This window comes from Eptatretus burgeri, chromosome 12, assembly GCF_056783735.1.
Source record: "Eptatretus burgeri isolate ZD-2024b chromosome 12, Ebu_testis_v1, whole genome shotgun sequence".
Classification (NCBI taxonomy): Eukaryota; Metazoa; Chordata; class Myxini; order Myxiniformes; family Myxinidae; genus Eptatretus; species Eptatretus burgeri.
Window position 1 is genome coordinate 5,022,731 of NC_140972.1, and position 14,097 is coordinate 5,036,827.

The 14,097-nt window shown below is 42.8% G+C and overlaps 1 protein-coding gene across 5 annotated transcripts in view; it reads right to left on the bottom strand.

Annotated features, from left to right (window-relative positions):
- The window catches only part of LOC147015009 (regulator of G protein signaling 12-like), a 66,587-nt gene that overhangs the window by 18,991 nt on the left and 33,499 nt on the right, over positions 1 to 14,097 (bottom strand). For all 5 annotated transcript variants that reach the window (XM_085849289.1, XM_085849290.1, XM_085849288.1 and 2 more), the window contains 3 exons: positions 8,094 to 8,267; positions 7,612 to 7,685; positions 2,594 to 2,720 (listed from right to left, as the gene is read on the bottom strand). In XM_085849289.1, coding sequence (XP_085705415.1) covers positions 2,594 to 2,720; positions 7,612 to 7,685; positions 8,094 to 8,267 — 375 coding nt within the window. The remainder of the gene's footprint in view (positions 1 to 2,593; positions 2,721 to 7,611; positions 7,686 to 8,093; positions 8,268 to 14,097) is intronic.

Consider the following 14,097-nt stretch of genomic DNA (forward strand, 5'->3'; position numbering starts at 1 on the left):
TATAAAAAATATTAATTATTAGACGAGTCTTTTAAAAACGATAAATGTATAAACAAGTGAGCATTGGGTGGCTTTGACACCAACTCTGGTTATGCCTCCGCTGACGACGTCACCAAATAAGAATGAATGTCTTTTTTTACACCTCCGCTGATGAAGTCACCAGAGGCATTATGTGTTCGGGTTGTATGTAAGTACGTACGTGCGTGCGTGCGTGCTAATTTTCTCTGCAACAGCTTATCCAATTGACAGGAAATTTTCACAATATATGCGACTACTCATGTAGAATGTTTTAAAGATAATTCTGATATCATCATTTATGTGGTGTGTCAGCCATGTTGGAAAAAAGGAAAACTTTGGACCTCTATCTCTGAAACCGCACCAAGGAAAAAATTGAAACTTGGCACATGTGAAGTACAGTACTCCACGTGAGAAACAAGTGTGATTTTTGATGATGTCACAGGTAGCTTCGTTATGACGTCACAGTTGCATATGTTGAATGTTTTATCCGATCAGTATGAAAATTTTTGAGGAACTTCTATGGCTAAATTGTGTGTGTGGCGGGAAAAATTGCTGATGTCATCATCACACGGTTCGGCAGCCATGTTTTTAACATAAAAAAAAAACTTCAAAAATCTTCTTCTTTGAAATGGCTGAACAGATCGAAGCAAAACTTTACAGGTATGATTGCCTGTCCATGATGAACAAAAAATTCTTCACCTATGACGTCATAATTCACATGGTTTGGCAGCAATGAGTTTTTTGAAGAATAAAACTTTGAAAGCCATCTTCTCCAGAACACCTTGACAGATCAAGGGGAAACTTCACCCACATGTTCCCCAAGCCTTGAGGATACAAGAGTGTTCACAAATAATGAATAGGTCACATTGTCTGGCAGCCATATTAGATTGAACAAAAATCTTTTAAAAGTTTTCTCTTCAACCGCTTCATCAAATCGACATGAAACATCACAATTATGATGTAGTAGTCCTGGGAAACATATGTTTTAAATTTCAACCTGATTGGACGCATGATCTGGCAGCCAGGAGTATTATATATTTTGAATCTGGGTTCAGGGATTTTAATCAAACTTGGAACAAGTATGTATAATGATGTAATAATGTGAGCAGAAGCATATCTGGCGACGTTGAAGAGTCCCCTTCTAGTTACAATCTGTTTTGCATGTTATCTAAGAATATTCCATTATGGGTAAATTATATTTTGTAATTTAAAGTACATCACAAAAAGGGTCAAAGTAGCTTCACTACACAGTCTCAATAGAGGAAGGAGGGTGGGAGAGGGGAGGGGTGGCGGAGCAACGTACAACATGTTGATTCGTTGTCTGATCATAATAAAGCAATATGTAATATAAGAGTGCAGCTATTTTGGTGCAGTTTGACAAACCCCACCCATCCCTCCCCCAAAGGTACATCACGGAGGTGAGTTTACCGATGTATCACACCAGGTTTCTGCCCTTTCGAAATCAACTGCAGACCAAACTTCTGCCAATTTGTTAATAACCGAAGCATGACTTCTGATACTTCAAGGCATACGAATATTAATACGGTTAATATAACATGACAGAGATATAGCACACCAGCTGGCTGCATTGGTTAGATCAATAATGAACACAAACACAAAGGACTATATTCAACGAACTAGGCAGAAAGGTTGAACATAAAGCCAAGTGAAGTGTCCAGCCTTCATGTCTTGTTGGCTGAGCAAAACATTCAAAACTAGAAGGGCACTCGGTAGAGCGCACACCTCCGCCACGTAATTCCTGATGCACAAGAACATATCGGGCCCATTACATTTTTGAAATATCATGCAGTACTGTATCACACTGATAAGGTCTGGATCGAGATCCGGCCTAACTAAAATCGAATTGTCTTGTTCATGTTACCTAACCAACTCATCCACCTGGTTTTGTCATAACTTGTCCACAACTTTTTGAAATATTTTGCTAATAAGTCATTTTTGTCCCCATATCTCAAAGGTGAAGAATTACTTCAAAAGTTATGAAATTCTCATATCCGGATTCGGATCTTCACCAAAATCGATTCAATTTGTCCTTGTCATGCACCCAACCTGTCCCAAGTTTCATCCGAATCCGTCCACAACTTTTTGAGATATCGTGCTATGTATCATTGTTAGCCCTATCTCTCAATGGTGAAGAATCACTTTAAAATTCTCGTGTCCAAATCCAGATTCAGATCTTCACCAAAATCGAATCATTTTGTCCTTGTCACATATGCAATCTGTGCACCACATTTTGACGACAACTTTTTGAGCTATCCTGTTCACAGAGAAACAGATAGGGGTGAAAACATAACCTCTGCCCACCTTCGGTGGCATAGGTGACGTGCCTGCTTATACCTATCGTATAAAGCTGAAGTCTGAGACCAAAAGAAGAAAAAAAAATCATAGAAAGTAAACTTTGAGCCTCAAGGTCAAAGTTCATCAAGTCTGCAACAACAAAAGGAGGAAACACATGAAACCCAAGCCAAGAGTCCTACAGACTTATTCACCAATAAATGTTTCTTGAACAAAATGCCAAACAACTGAAGTATTAGAGATAAGGAAAGGATATGCTCACCAACTTTACGGAAAGATAGTCCAGGTCCATGTTGTATTTGGTCATGATGGGCCGCAGTACCTCTGTCACAGCTTTCGTGGCCTTGGCCTTAATGCTGATGGAGCGCCGGATGGGAATGAGGTCCAACCTGGACAAGCGGATGTATGGCACACCACCGTGCACAAATAAATCATCATGATCAAGGACTTTGTGCCCTTGCTTAATAAGCATTACAGATATCAATCCATAAATCGCACGTACTTCAAAACTCAGTCTTTTTCTGTAAAATATTCTGTCTGCGTGTATGGGATTTATTAATTTTTAATTGAGATGTTGAATTTTTTAAATCCTGGAAAATTTAAATGTTGTTGTTATTAGTGGGCACTCCCACCTGGGGTTGGGGGGGAGGGGTGGGGAGTGCCCCATTTTCAGCCCACCTTTGGTGGGCAATGTGCTGCGCCACGGTCTTCGCAATGCATTTTATAATTTTTGAAAGAAATTTTATTGACACAACAAATCAGACTCCATATCAAAAGATAAGGGAAGTCGATTTGTAAAACCCTCTACAACCAAAGATGGGGCTATTTCCACCACGTCAATTTTGGAGTTTCGGTGACATCCACATTTGCTCCATTCTAGAAAATTTGCTCCATTATCTAGTAAATAATAAGATTGCTTCTGAATGTGAAAATTTCTTTTGATCTTTTTTTAGGCCATCAATGTTCAATTTCAATTGTACTTTTTTGTGAAATTTTCACTCCATCATTTTCTAATATTCTATAATGTTGAAGTTTTTTTATTTTGAATGCTCTTTCTGGTATTTATTATTCAGTGTTAGCATTTTCAATTAACGATAAAACTCTTTAACTTTTTCCTTCTCAATGTCGCCTGTACCACATTGTGATACTTCACATGAAAAGCACGTTTTAAGAAAAGCACAATAATTGGCATTATTGTTATCATCCCTTTACTTCCTCTTTTGAATTGAATGGATCGGGTTCCCTCGATTCTCCCTTGTGATTTCACATCATTTATAAACAGTTCTCGTGTCGTTATTGGCATCTGGCCCTGTTCGGTGTCGGCCTCTTGACAGATCACCAGAGAATTCACAACAGGGTGTGAAACGCTTCCAAGGCCAAAATCAATCCTGGACAGGTTGGTCGTCATTCCATCACAGGGTGCTGAACTGAAGGTGGCAGAATTAAATCTGTTCAGGGTGCCGGCGATAACTGGCCTACTCTTCATGAAAGACAGATATTTTACGTCCACCAGCTCATGCTAGCAGACAGCACAGACAGCAATTTAACGTCCATCCAAGGGATGGCACCCTTAATGATGCAACATCGTCCTGCTTGCAATGCATCGATTCCACAGTTTATAGCTGGGCCGGTGATTTAACCGAGACTAGACATTCTGACCCAGCTATAAACTGTCACCCAGACAGGGTGATTTCACAGGCAGGTTGATATCACAGGCAGGTTGATATCACAAGCAGGGTGATATCACAGGCAGGGTGATATCACAGGCAGGGTGATATCACAGGCAGGGTGATTTCACAGGCAGGTTGATATCACAGGCAGGTTGATATCACAGGCAGGTTGATATCACAGGCAGGTTGATATCACAGGCAGGTTGATATCACAGGCAGGGTGATATCACAGGCAGGGTGATATCACAGGCAGGTTGATATCACAGGCAGGGTGATATCACAGGCAGGGTGATATCACAGGCAGGGTGATATCACAGGCAGGTTGATATCACAGGCAGGGTGATGTCACAGGCAGGGTGATGTCACAGGCAGGGTGATGTCACAGGCAGGGTGATTTCACAGGCAGGTTGATATCACAGGCAGGGTGATTTCACAGGCAGGTTGATATCACAGGCAGGGTGATATCACAGGCAGGGTGATTTCACAGACAGGTTGATATCACAGGCAGGTTGATATCACAGGCAGGGTGATATCACAGGCAGGTTGATATCACAGGCAGGTTGATATCACAGGCAGGTTGATATCACAGGCAGGGTGATATCACAGGCAGGGTGATGTCACAGGCAGGGTGATATCACAGGCAGGGTGATGTCACAGGCAGGGTGATGTCACAGGCAGGGTGATATCACAGGCAGGGTGATTTCACAGGCAGGGTGATATCACAGGCAGAGTGATATCACAGTCAGGGTGATTTCACAGGCAGGGTGATATTACAGTCAGGGTGATTTCACAGGCAGGTTGATATCACAGACATGTTGATATCACAGGCAGGGTGATATCACAGGCAGGTTGATTTCACAGGCAGGTTGATATCACAGACATGTTGATATCACAGGCAGGGTGATTTCACAGGCAGGGTGATATCACAGGCAGGGTGATGTCACAGGCAGGGTGATGTCACAGGCAGGGTGATGTCACAGGCAGGGTGATTTCACAGGCAGGGTGATATCACAGGCAGGGTGATATCACAGGCAGGGTGATATCACAGGCAGGTTGATTTCACAGGCAGGTTGATATCACAGACATGTTGATATCACAGGCAGGGTGATTTCACAGGCAGGGTGATATCACAGGCAGGGTGATGTCACAGGCAGGGTGATGTCACAGGCAGGGTGATGTCACAGGCAGGGTGATTTCACAGGCAGGGTGATATCACAGGCAGGGTGATATCACAGGCAGGGTGATATCACAGTCAGGGTGATTTCACAGGCAGGGTGATTTCACAGGCAGGGTGATTTCACAGTCAGGGTGATTTCACAGGCAGGGTGATTTCACAGGCAGGTTGATATCACAGACATGTTGATATCACAGGCAGGGTGATTTCACAGGCAGGGTGATATCACAGGCAGGGTGATATCACAGGCAGGGTGATATCACAGTCAGGGTGATATTACAGTCAGGGTGATTTCACAGGCAGGTTGATATCACAGACATGTTGATATAACAGGCAGGGTGATTCCACAGACAGGGTGATTTCACAGGCAGGTTGATATCACAGGCAGGGTGATATCACAGGCAGGTTGATATCACAGGCAGGTTGACATCACAGGCAGGTTGATATCACAGGCAGGGTGATATCACAGGCAGGGTGATATCACAGGCAGGGTGATATCACAGGCAGGGTGATATCACAGGCAGGGTGATGTCACAGGCAGGGTGATGTCACAGGCAGGGTGATATCACAAGCAGGGTGATGTCACAGGCAGGGTGATGTCACAGGCAGGGTGATGTCACAGGCAGGGTGATGTCACAGTCAGGGTGATTTCACAGGCACGGTGATATTACAGTCAGGGTGATTTCACAGGCAGGTTGATATCACAGACATGTTGATATCACAGGCAGGGTGATTTCACAGACAGGGTGATTTCACAGGCAGGTTGATATCACAGGCAGGGTGATATCACAGGCAGGTTGATATCACAGGCAGGGTGATATCACAGGCAGGGTGATATCACAGGCAGGGTGATATCACAGGCAGGGTGATATCACAAGCAGGGTGATATCACAGGCAGGGTGATATCACAAGCAGGGTGATATCACAAGCAGGGTGATATCACAGGCAGGGTGATATCACAGGCAGGGTGATATCACAGGCAGGGTGATATCACAGGCAGGTTGATTTCACAGACAGGGTGATTCCTCAAGGTGTGTGGTGTCCCTCGGATGGATGCTGAACCGGTGTCCCAACTGCCGCCATTAGTTGATGGACGTTAAAGATGGAGACCTTGAGAAGAGTCGGCGTGCTATAACCGGCACCATAAACAAATTCCGAGTTCCTACTCTAACTACTGCTGGGAAGGCAATGACAAAACCCAGTAAAACGCAAACTCAGGAAGCTGCTTCAGTGGAAGACACTCTGTGGAGAGGGAGAGATTCAGAGAGAGGGAAAGAGAGAGATGGAGAGAGACAATGAGTTGAGGAGAGAGAGCGAGAGTGAGAGCGAGAGCGAGACATTGAGTTGAGTTGAGTTGATGAGAGAGAAATTGAGTTGAGTTGAGTTGAGGAGAGAGACATTGAGTTGAGGAGAGAGACATTGAGGAGATAGAGATAGAGATAGAGATAGAGATAGACAGACCTTGAGTTGAGAGAGAGGGAGAGTTTGAGAGAGTTTGAGCATTTAAGCAGGTGTGCGACGTCTGTACCATCCTATCGGGATTATTTGAGCACAACTCATTTGTACATAATTGTATTTGTGACATCACTTCCTGGTGGCCGATATCACTTCCTGTTTCCTGTTGATCTTTCTTTCATGGATTCAGATTTTAATTTAATATTCAGGTTTCTTTTTTTGTTGTTTTTACTTGTTTGTAAATCTTTGTAAATTGACTGCAATTCAGCCCATTCCTGTGGAAGTCGTTTTTTAATTAAATAAACCATTAATATTATTCTTCTTATTATTATTACTATTACTTTGTACTTTTAATTTATCTTGGTTACCCCGAATAGCTGAAGGTATCTATTCGCATGTGACAGGTGAACACTTGGGTGCATGAATTTGTTGACAGGTGTACAAGATATTCCATTTCTATTGCTATGGTGCATGTTCGACTTTCTTTCGCAATTTAAAAATGTGTATATGAAATAAAATATGACTCACAAGGAAGCTTGTGTTTAGCTTCAGACAATCTCTAAAATGTGCAAGGTGTATTGTGTCCTGCATAACTCAGACAAATTGATCAGAGGTACCGTAAAATCTTCCCAGTTTAACTCACGTGTAAGCAATCTAATCATCTCCCTACCACACCCTGTAAATAAATGGAGAATTCATAACAGGCGTTTTGATTGCAATAACGAGCTGAAGAATGCACTGATGTATGCAATTAAACACGTGTCCTGGAAAAGTTAGAAATATCCATGGTGTAATTGCTGAAGTGCATCATTGCATAAGTCATGTATTTTAAAGGACGAATACTCGTATATTTAGCATTTGAGTCCATCAGAGAGTACGCAGAGTTGAGCATCGAGACACCATGCATGCAAATAAATATCCAAGATAACATCTAGAAATGAATGTCAGAAGTTCAGGTGAAGATAAGAAAGGCCGCCTTGCCTGAAGAATGTCTTCCTCTCAAGCCAAAGCTCCTGCCCTGCCAAGGACCAGCTGTCCCGTTGCATTGACAATGGCTGCAAAGCCAAATCAGCATTTCATCATGTGTCGGGTCGAGATGAGATGAAAGAAACAAAAGGAGGAACGTGTTAAACACGTCACAAGCACAAGTGGAGGTCATCTATTGCATCAAGACATTCACTCGGAAGGAAATTTTCATTAAACGCCGTCGGTGATACAAGTTGAGTTCTGGATAACAATTTCAGTCCCACTGCCTGATAGTTGGAAAAAAAGTTTTTTCTTTCTTAGTACAAAGCAAATCGATTAGTAAGTAAACTTTGCATTCAACATGTATCCCACCTCTGGCACAAAGACAATACTTGTGTACGGAGAAAGAACATCGTCAATGATTGCTCATGGTAAGAATTACAAAAGAAAATGTTATTCAACGTTCGATCCACTTCTGCACATCGTGCACCCAGTACCTTATCTGTACCCTGGACGTATGCATCCACATTACACAAAGGCAAGCCACGCTGCTCACACAGTGGCTTGATCACGTCTTGCAGCAGCAGACCTCGACGCACTCTCAACATCACACATTCTCCTTCTGGTAGCACCAGTTGGCAGCATGCCATGGTGTGCTGCCCACTCTCGGCCTACCATAAAAGAGGAGGTTGACAGACACGTGCTTGAAATAAAATTACAAGGAACTTGGACACAGGAGGCAATTTGGCCAATCATGACCACATTCTATGAACAGCACTTAAATTCAACCCATCACTTCATTTTCATTTCACTGGGGGAAAGGGAAGGAGAATAGTGGGGCAGGTAGAAGGACATCACTAGGGTGTGCTTTATGGTGGGCAGGGTGAGGAGACGATGAACATGGTTGTAATGTGAGGAATGAACAAACACCAATAGTACATTCACTTGTTTATGAGACTCTCACACAGACATCAAAATCATGACACATACACAATCCATCCATCCATCCATTGGGACCATTCTCGATGCAGAGCGTTGGTGCTGCCGAAGCAGTGTCCTTGACTATTGGGCACAATCCGGGACAGGTTGCCACTCCGACACAGGATACACACAATAACAGAACCATAACTAAGCTGCTACCAGTCGTGCCAACACCAAGTTGGACCCCTCAATCCACAATCGTTCTAAATAATTATCCAACTCCAGTTTAAGCAACTACTGGGGATGCCTCTTCGTGGTGGTTGTTGTACCAACCAACGCAAGTCGCTCAAACCTTCCAACTCTTCCCTGCTGCCCGGATTAATCAAGGCAACACAGCAACGGTCAGAGTGCCAACCAGTCTCCATGGACCAGCCCATTCACGTGTGTGTGTGTGTGTGTGTGTGTGTGTGTGTGTGTGTGTGTGTGTGTGTGTGTGTGTGTGTGTGTGTGTGTGTGTGTGTGTGTGTGTGTGAGAGTCCAAGTTTTATGAAGGCAGGGTATACCATCTTGGATGTGGGTGCGTGGAGGTTTCTGGGGTCACTCCTAAGAGATCAATCAGCCATCTCCATGCCATGGACCTGCTGGAGAGAACGGGGTGCTGCTACTACTACGACTACTACTACTACTACTACTACTACTACTACTACTACGACTGTTTAAACTGATCTACTGTTTCTGCTGTGTAGCTTGGTGTTGGCTTCGTGATTAGGGTGGTGGCTTGGGATCCTTGGGTCCTGAGTTTAAGCCCCGTTGGCCGCTGAATAAATACACCAGGGGGTTGACTCAGCCTGTCATCCTTCCGAGGTCAGCAAAATGAGTACCAGTGTGTACTGGTAGAGGGGCACTGCATCAGTGACACAGTCACGCTTCCAAGAAATGATAGCTACCCCGGCAGCTAAGCTGCCATACGCAAAAAGAAGAAGAAATTTCTGCTGTCACGACCTTTCCAAAGAGACTACTCCATGCATTTACTACTCTCCGAGTGAAGACCCTTCCTTTCCTTGCCTTACTACTGAGCAAACTCTTGTTTTCTTTACTCTCAGGCTATGGCCCCTGGTCCTGTCACTGTCCATTCTGTTGAAAACCTCTTCTGCACTCATATTTTTGATCTCCTTCATTATCTTAAACATCCATCAGATCTTGCTCGTAATCACCTCCTTTCATAATAATATTAATAATAATAATAATAATAATAATAATAATAATAATAATAAATTGCATGTATGTGGAACCTTTTGCCTATTGATACGAGGCGCTGAAACATTCTTGTTTCCTTCAGCATCTCATCGTGGCTTCACTTAGGCCTAAGTCACATTTGCTCTACGGCGAGGATACGGTGGCCGTACACCCTCTGAATTGAGAGAAACATGCGGCGGCCGCAGAGTTTCTGCGGTGGCCTCAGGGTGGCCCTACGCCATTTGGCTATCTTTTAAAGGCCGTAGGGGTCGCCGTGGAATTATAACGCGGAGTTATAACTTTTTTCATTTCTACGTTGGCCGTAGCAATTCGACATGCCGTAGTTGATGTAGTTGTGTTCCACATTGACCATACGTAGGGTGTACGGTGGGCTTGCGTTATTCATGCGGCTGCCGTAGTCTCATCAATGAAAAATGAATTTTGCCCTAAAAACCGAATATATTTTTTAAAAAACCGAACACAACGAAGCGTTCATGTTTGTTCACGTGCCTCCCCCGCCTGTTCGAGCCGCATCTTCGCGCTTTGTTCATTCAGTTAGTCGGTGGAAGTCCTCGTGAAAGCATCTCTCGTGTGTCGATCGTGACTTTACCTCGTGTTTTCACCTTGATTTGTGCTATGGCCGCCACAAGGACGCCCTAAGGTCACCGTGCGACATCAAATCAAAGACCGTACAGCACCCCCACGTTTTCGGTCTCCACAATTTATAAATACGCCGTGCGGCTCCCCTAAAAATAAAAACATATGTGACTGCTATATTGTGTGACCGTGGAAATACTGCGGCCGCCGTATAATTGCTAGTGGCCGTAGATTTTGGAGACCCCATGGCCGCCGTGGCAAATGTGACTTAGGCCTTAGCCAACCACAGAACCAATCTAGTCACTCAATGCTGAAAGGTCTCCAGTGAAGAACGAAGAACTCTTCTTTCTGGTGAAGGTTCGTGTCGATGTGCATCAGCAGACACACAGACTGCAACTGCTAATCCATCAGCATTGCTTATTGCGATCGTCAAGTCAAATTGTGAATGTAGTATCATGGCTTGCATTTTGATGGGGCCGATCGGCCTCGCCCCCGTGGTCGATTTTCAGGGGGTCTTTTTATCGGCGCCGTAAAATTAAGCTGTGAAAAAGAAAAATAAATTTTTTTTTTTTAAAAAGCTAAGATTACCTGTATGGCAAAACAAAACACCTTTGTTCAACACCATTGGTCTCCTTTTGGACGCGAGAAACGGACAATGACATGGTTGAAGCCATCCCCACAGATGATGAGAATACTGTTGTGTTGGACTTATCTTCAGGTAGCTCAGGGGATGAATCTTTTTCACAATTATCTGATGAGTCTGATGATCGTGACTTTTGGGGGTTTCTGCCTGAAGATTTACATCAATACTAAACCTACTAAAGTTAATTAGTATTTGGCAGAATGTACTGAAAACATGTATCTGTGATGTTATTGGACTGGCGAGAGATACTTGCAGATAAATTAGTTTTGTTGAGACAGAAATGCATCAATAAACTCATTAAATTTGCGACAGTTCAGATTTTTTTTTTTTTTGGTCATTTAACTTTGCAGGGAATAAAGTTTTAAATTCGTTACAAGAATAAATCTTTTGACATAATTACTATGTTACTGATGGATCCAGGTGTGGGCATTCAAGTACAACCTACATGACAAGGTAATGGCAGTGAAAAGTCAAGATTTATCCCCATGTATATGTTGAACACAGTGGGCTAGTCCAGGGGGAGAAATGGGTTGGACTTGTGTACGTAATACTTGAATGGTCCCAGTTCAATGGCATACATGTAATGTATTGTTCCGGCACATCATTCATGCAAATTGTCAGAACATTTATCATTACAGGTAATAATCCACAACAACAAAGACAAATTAGTTGTAATACTTTTTAATGAAAAGGATTGTGGGAAAGCACTGTGCTTGAGCAGAAAGTTCTGTTTCTCAGAACTTTGTATTTGGCCCCAAGAAGGGCCATTTAAGGTACATTTTGAAATTACATAGTTAGGGTTAGGCTCAGTTTATTCAGATTCTTTGGCAGTTCATTTTGTACGGACATTGGTCAATTTGCACCACATGTTAAAAACAATTTACAAAAACTAATTCACAAGATTTTGAAGCAATTTTAAAATCAGCCCCGTGGGCAAAAATACGCCCCCTCACCCCACATGCCGAGGCCTATTTATCAGCCCCGTCCGATTTTGAAAATGCAAGGCCTGTAGTATGCACTTTATTTGATTCAATTACGTTGACAGATTATGCCACATGACAGGGTACCGTTGTGCTGTTGTACATAAATTATAATTTCTCCCTTTTCTCTGATTGTACAAAGCATGAGAACAGAAGGCCGACAGTCCTTGTTAATGGTTTACATACATGGTGTTAACCCAATAACATAAACAAGTAAGTTCTGCAGATTATTTGTCTCCCTCATATTAATCTTGGTGGTGAATATTTAAATATATTTTCTTTAAATATGTGCCATATTCCATTTACAGTTTGCTTCTATCATGTATACAGTACATATACCATTACAGTTTGGTTCTGTCACCCAAAGTAAAGTGTACATCCAAAGTTATTCAAGTTTAAAGTTGCACAAGGACTTTATAAACACCCTATATAATAAAGGTTTTGTTTTTATTGATGCTATAACTGTAAAAACTACAATAAATAATTACTGAGATGGAGTTCAGTAAGCTGGTGGCATGGTTTCATGAGACATGCAAAAACAGGTGCGTTCCAACCAGCTAAGGAACTGAGAACAAAATGTGAAAAGCAAAAGAGGAATGTGATCCACCAGCAAATAATCGTGCACACGGTAAAGGAGGAACAAAGTAATAAGTAAGGCCAAATGCTTTGGCTCATGCTGAAAGCAAGCCAAGTGTACAACAACAAAGGCAGAGAGATAGACGTGAGTGGATACAAGGGAAAACCGCTGCAAAACTCTCATTTGCCAAATAATGTGTCTATTTATCAACTCCCATGTCACAGGCCGAGCAAGTAACATTGTTGGTCGGCTTCTGAAATTCATCTCAGGTTTGTCTTAACAGGCCTTTGCGTGGAAGACGGGGTTTTGCAATTGTGTGTGTGTGTGTGTGTGTGTGTGTGTGTGTGTGTGTGTGTGTGTGTGTGTGTGTGTGTGTGTGTGTGTGTGTGTGTGTGTGTGTGTGTGTGTGTGCGCGCGCGCTCCGCTACGAGCCTTAGATCATGTCCAAAAGAAAACAATCAGGACATTTCTTATTGCATTAAATGTTCTCCTGGAGAGACGACCATTCACATTGATCCGAGTGTCTAATAATCATAAACATCCTTTACATTTGTACATTTGTATTTACATTACACGCAAAAAAATAAAAAATAAATAATATAAGACTGTACATTCAAACAAAATGGCTAAATATTTCCTGATACCCGAGCATGTAGATATAAAGCTGGTAAATTCGAACTAGTTTAACCAGGAGTACAAGACAAAATTGAGATTCCCTCAGGACTTCGGGTCTGCTGGCCCACACAAACTCATGGTCTCTTCCACATCTACCTCTGCACTTTTACACTTCCCTCGAGATCCTTCACACCCCCTCCATCCTTTAAACAGAAACGCTTCTCGTGATACTGTTGTGCATCCATGCGTTCTTGTCTTTTGCCTGCCCTTCTCCCCAATATGTCTGTTGACCCTTTGCCATCCTCTCCCTCTCCACCCCATTATTCTTCTCTTCCATGAGCCTCGACATTTGGATTAATGAAATAAACTTACAAAAACCCGAAGGACCTTTTCTCATTCCCTTTACCCTACTCCTAAAGGTCGGCAAAATAGTCATAATCTCCTTCCTCTTAGTGTCGAAATCCTCATCTTTAGTAATCACTTCACCCCACTTGCTACTACCAGCCTGCTGAGAAATGAAAGCACATGGTGCTGTCAGATGTCTGTGTACTCACAGAAAACACACATCATTAATTATCACTTCACACACACACACACACACACACACACACACACACACACACACACACACACACACACACACACACACAAGATAATCAAAATGTTCACACAAAGGGTTCACATATGCATATTTTGAGAAAAGATATCTCCAAGGGCCTGACATACAGGAACCAGGAATGAGGGAAGAGAGGCCTACACAAATGATTTTGTGCAAACACAAGCAGGTGCATCTTGGACCATTTCACACAGAGTCACATCTGTTTAAATCTGTCAGAATCCCCCCGTCGGTTGTTTGTACGCATTTGAATGCAGAGACAAGGCCGAATCCCCAGTTCATATGGGCATCCTTTCAAAAGGACCTTCATAACATT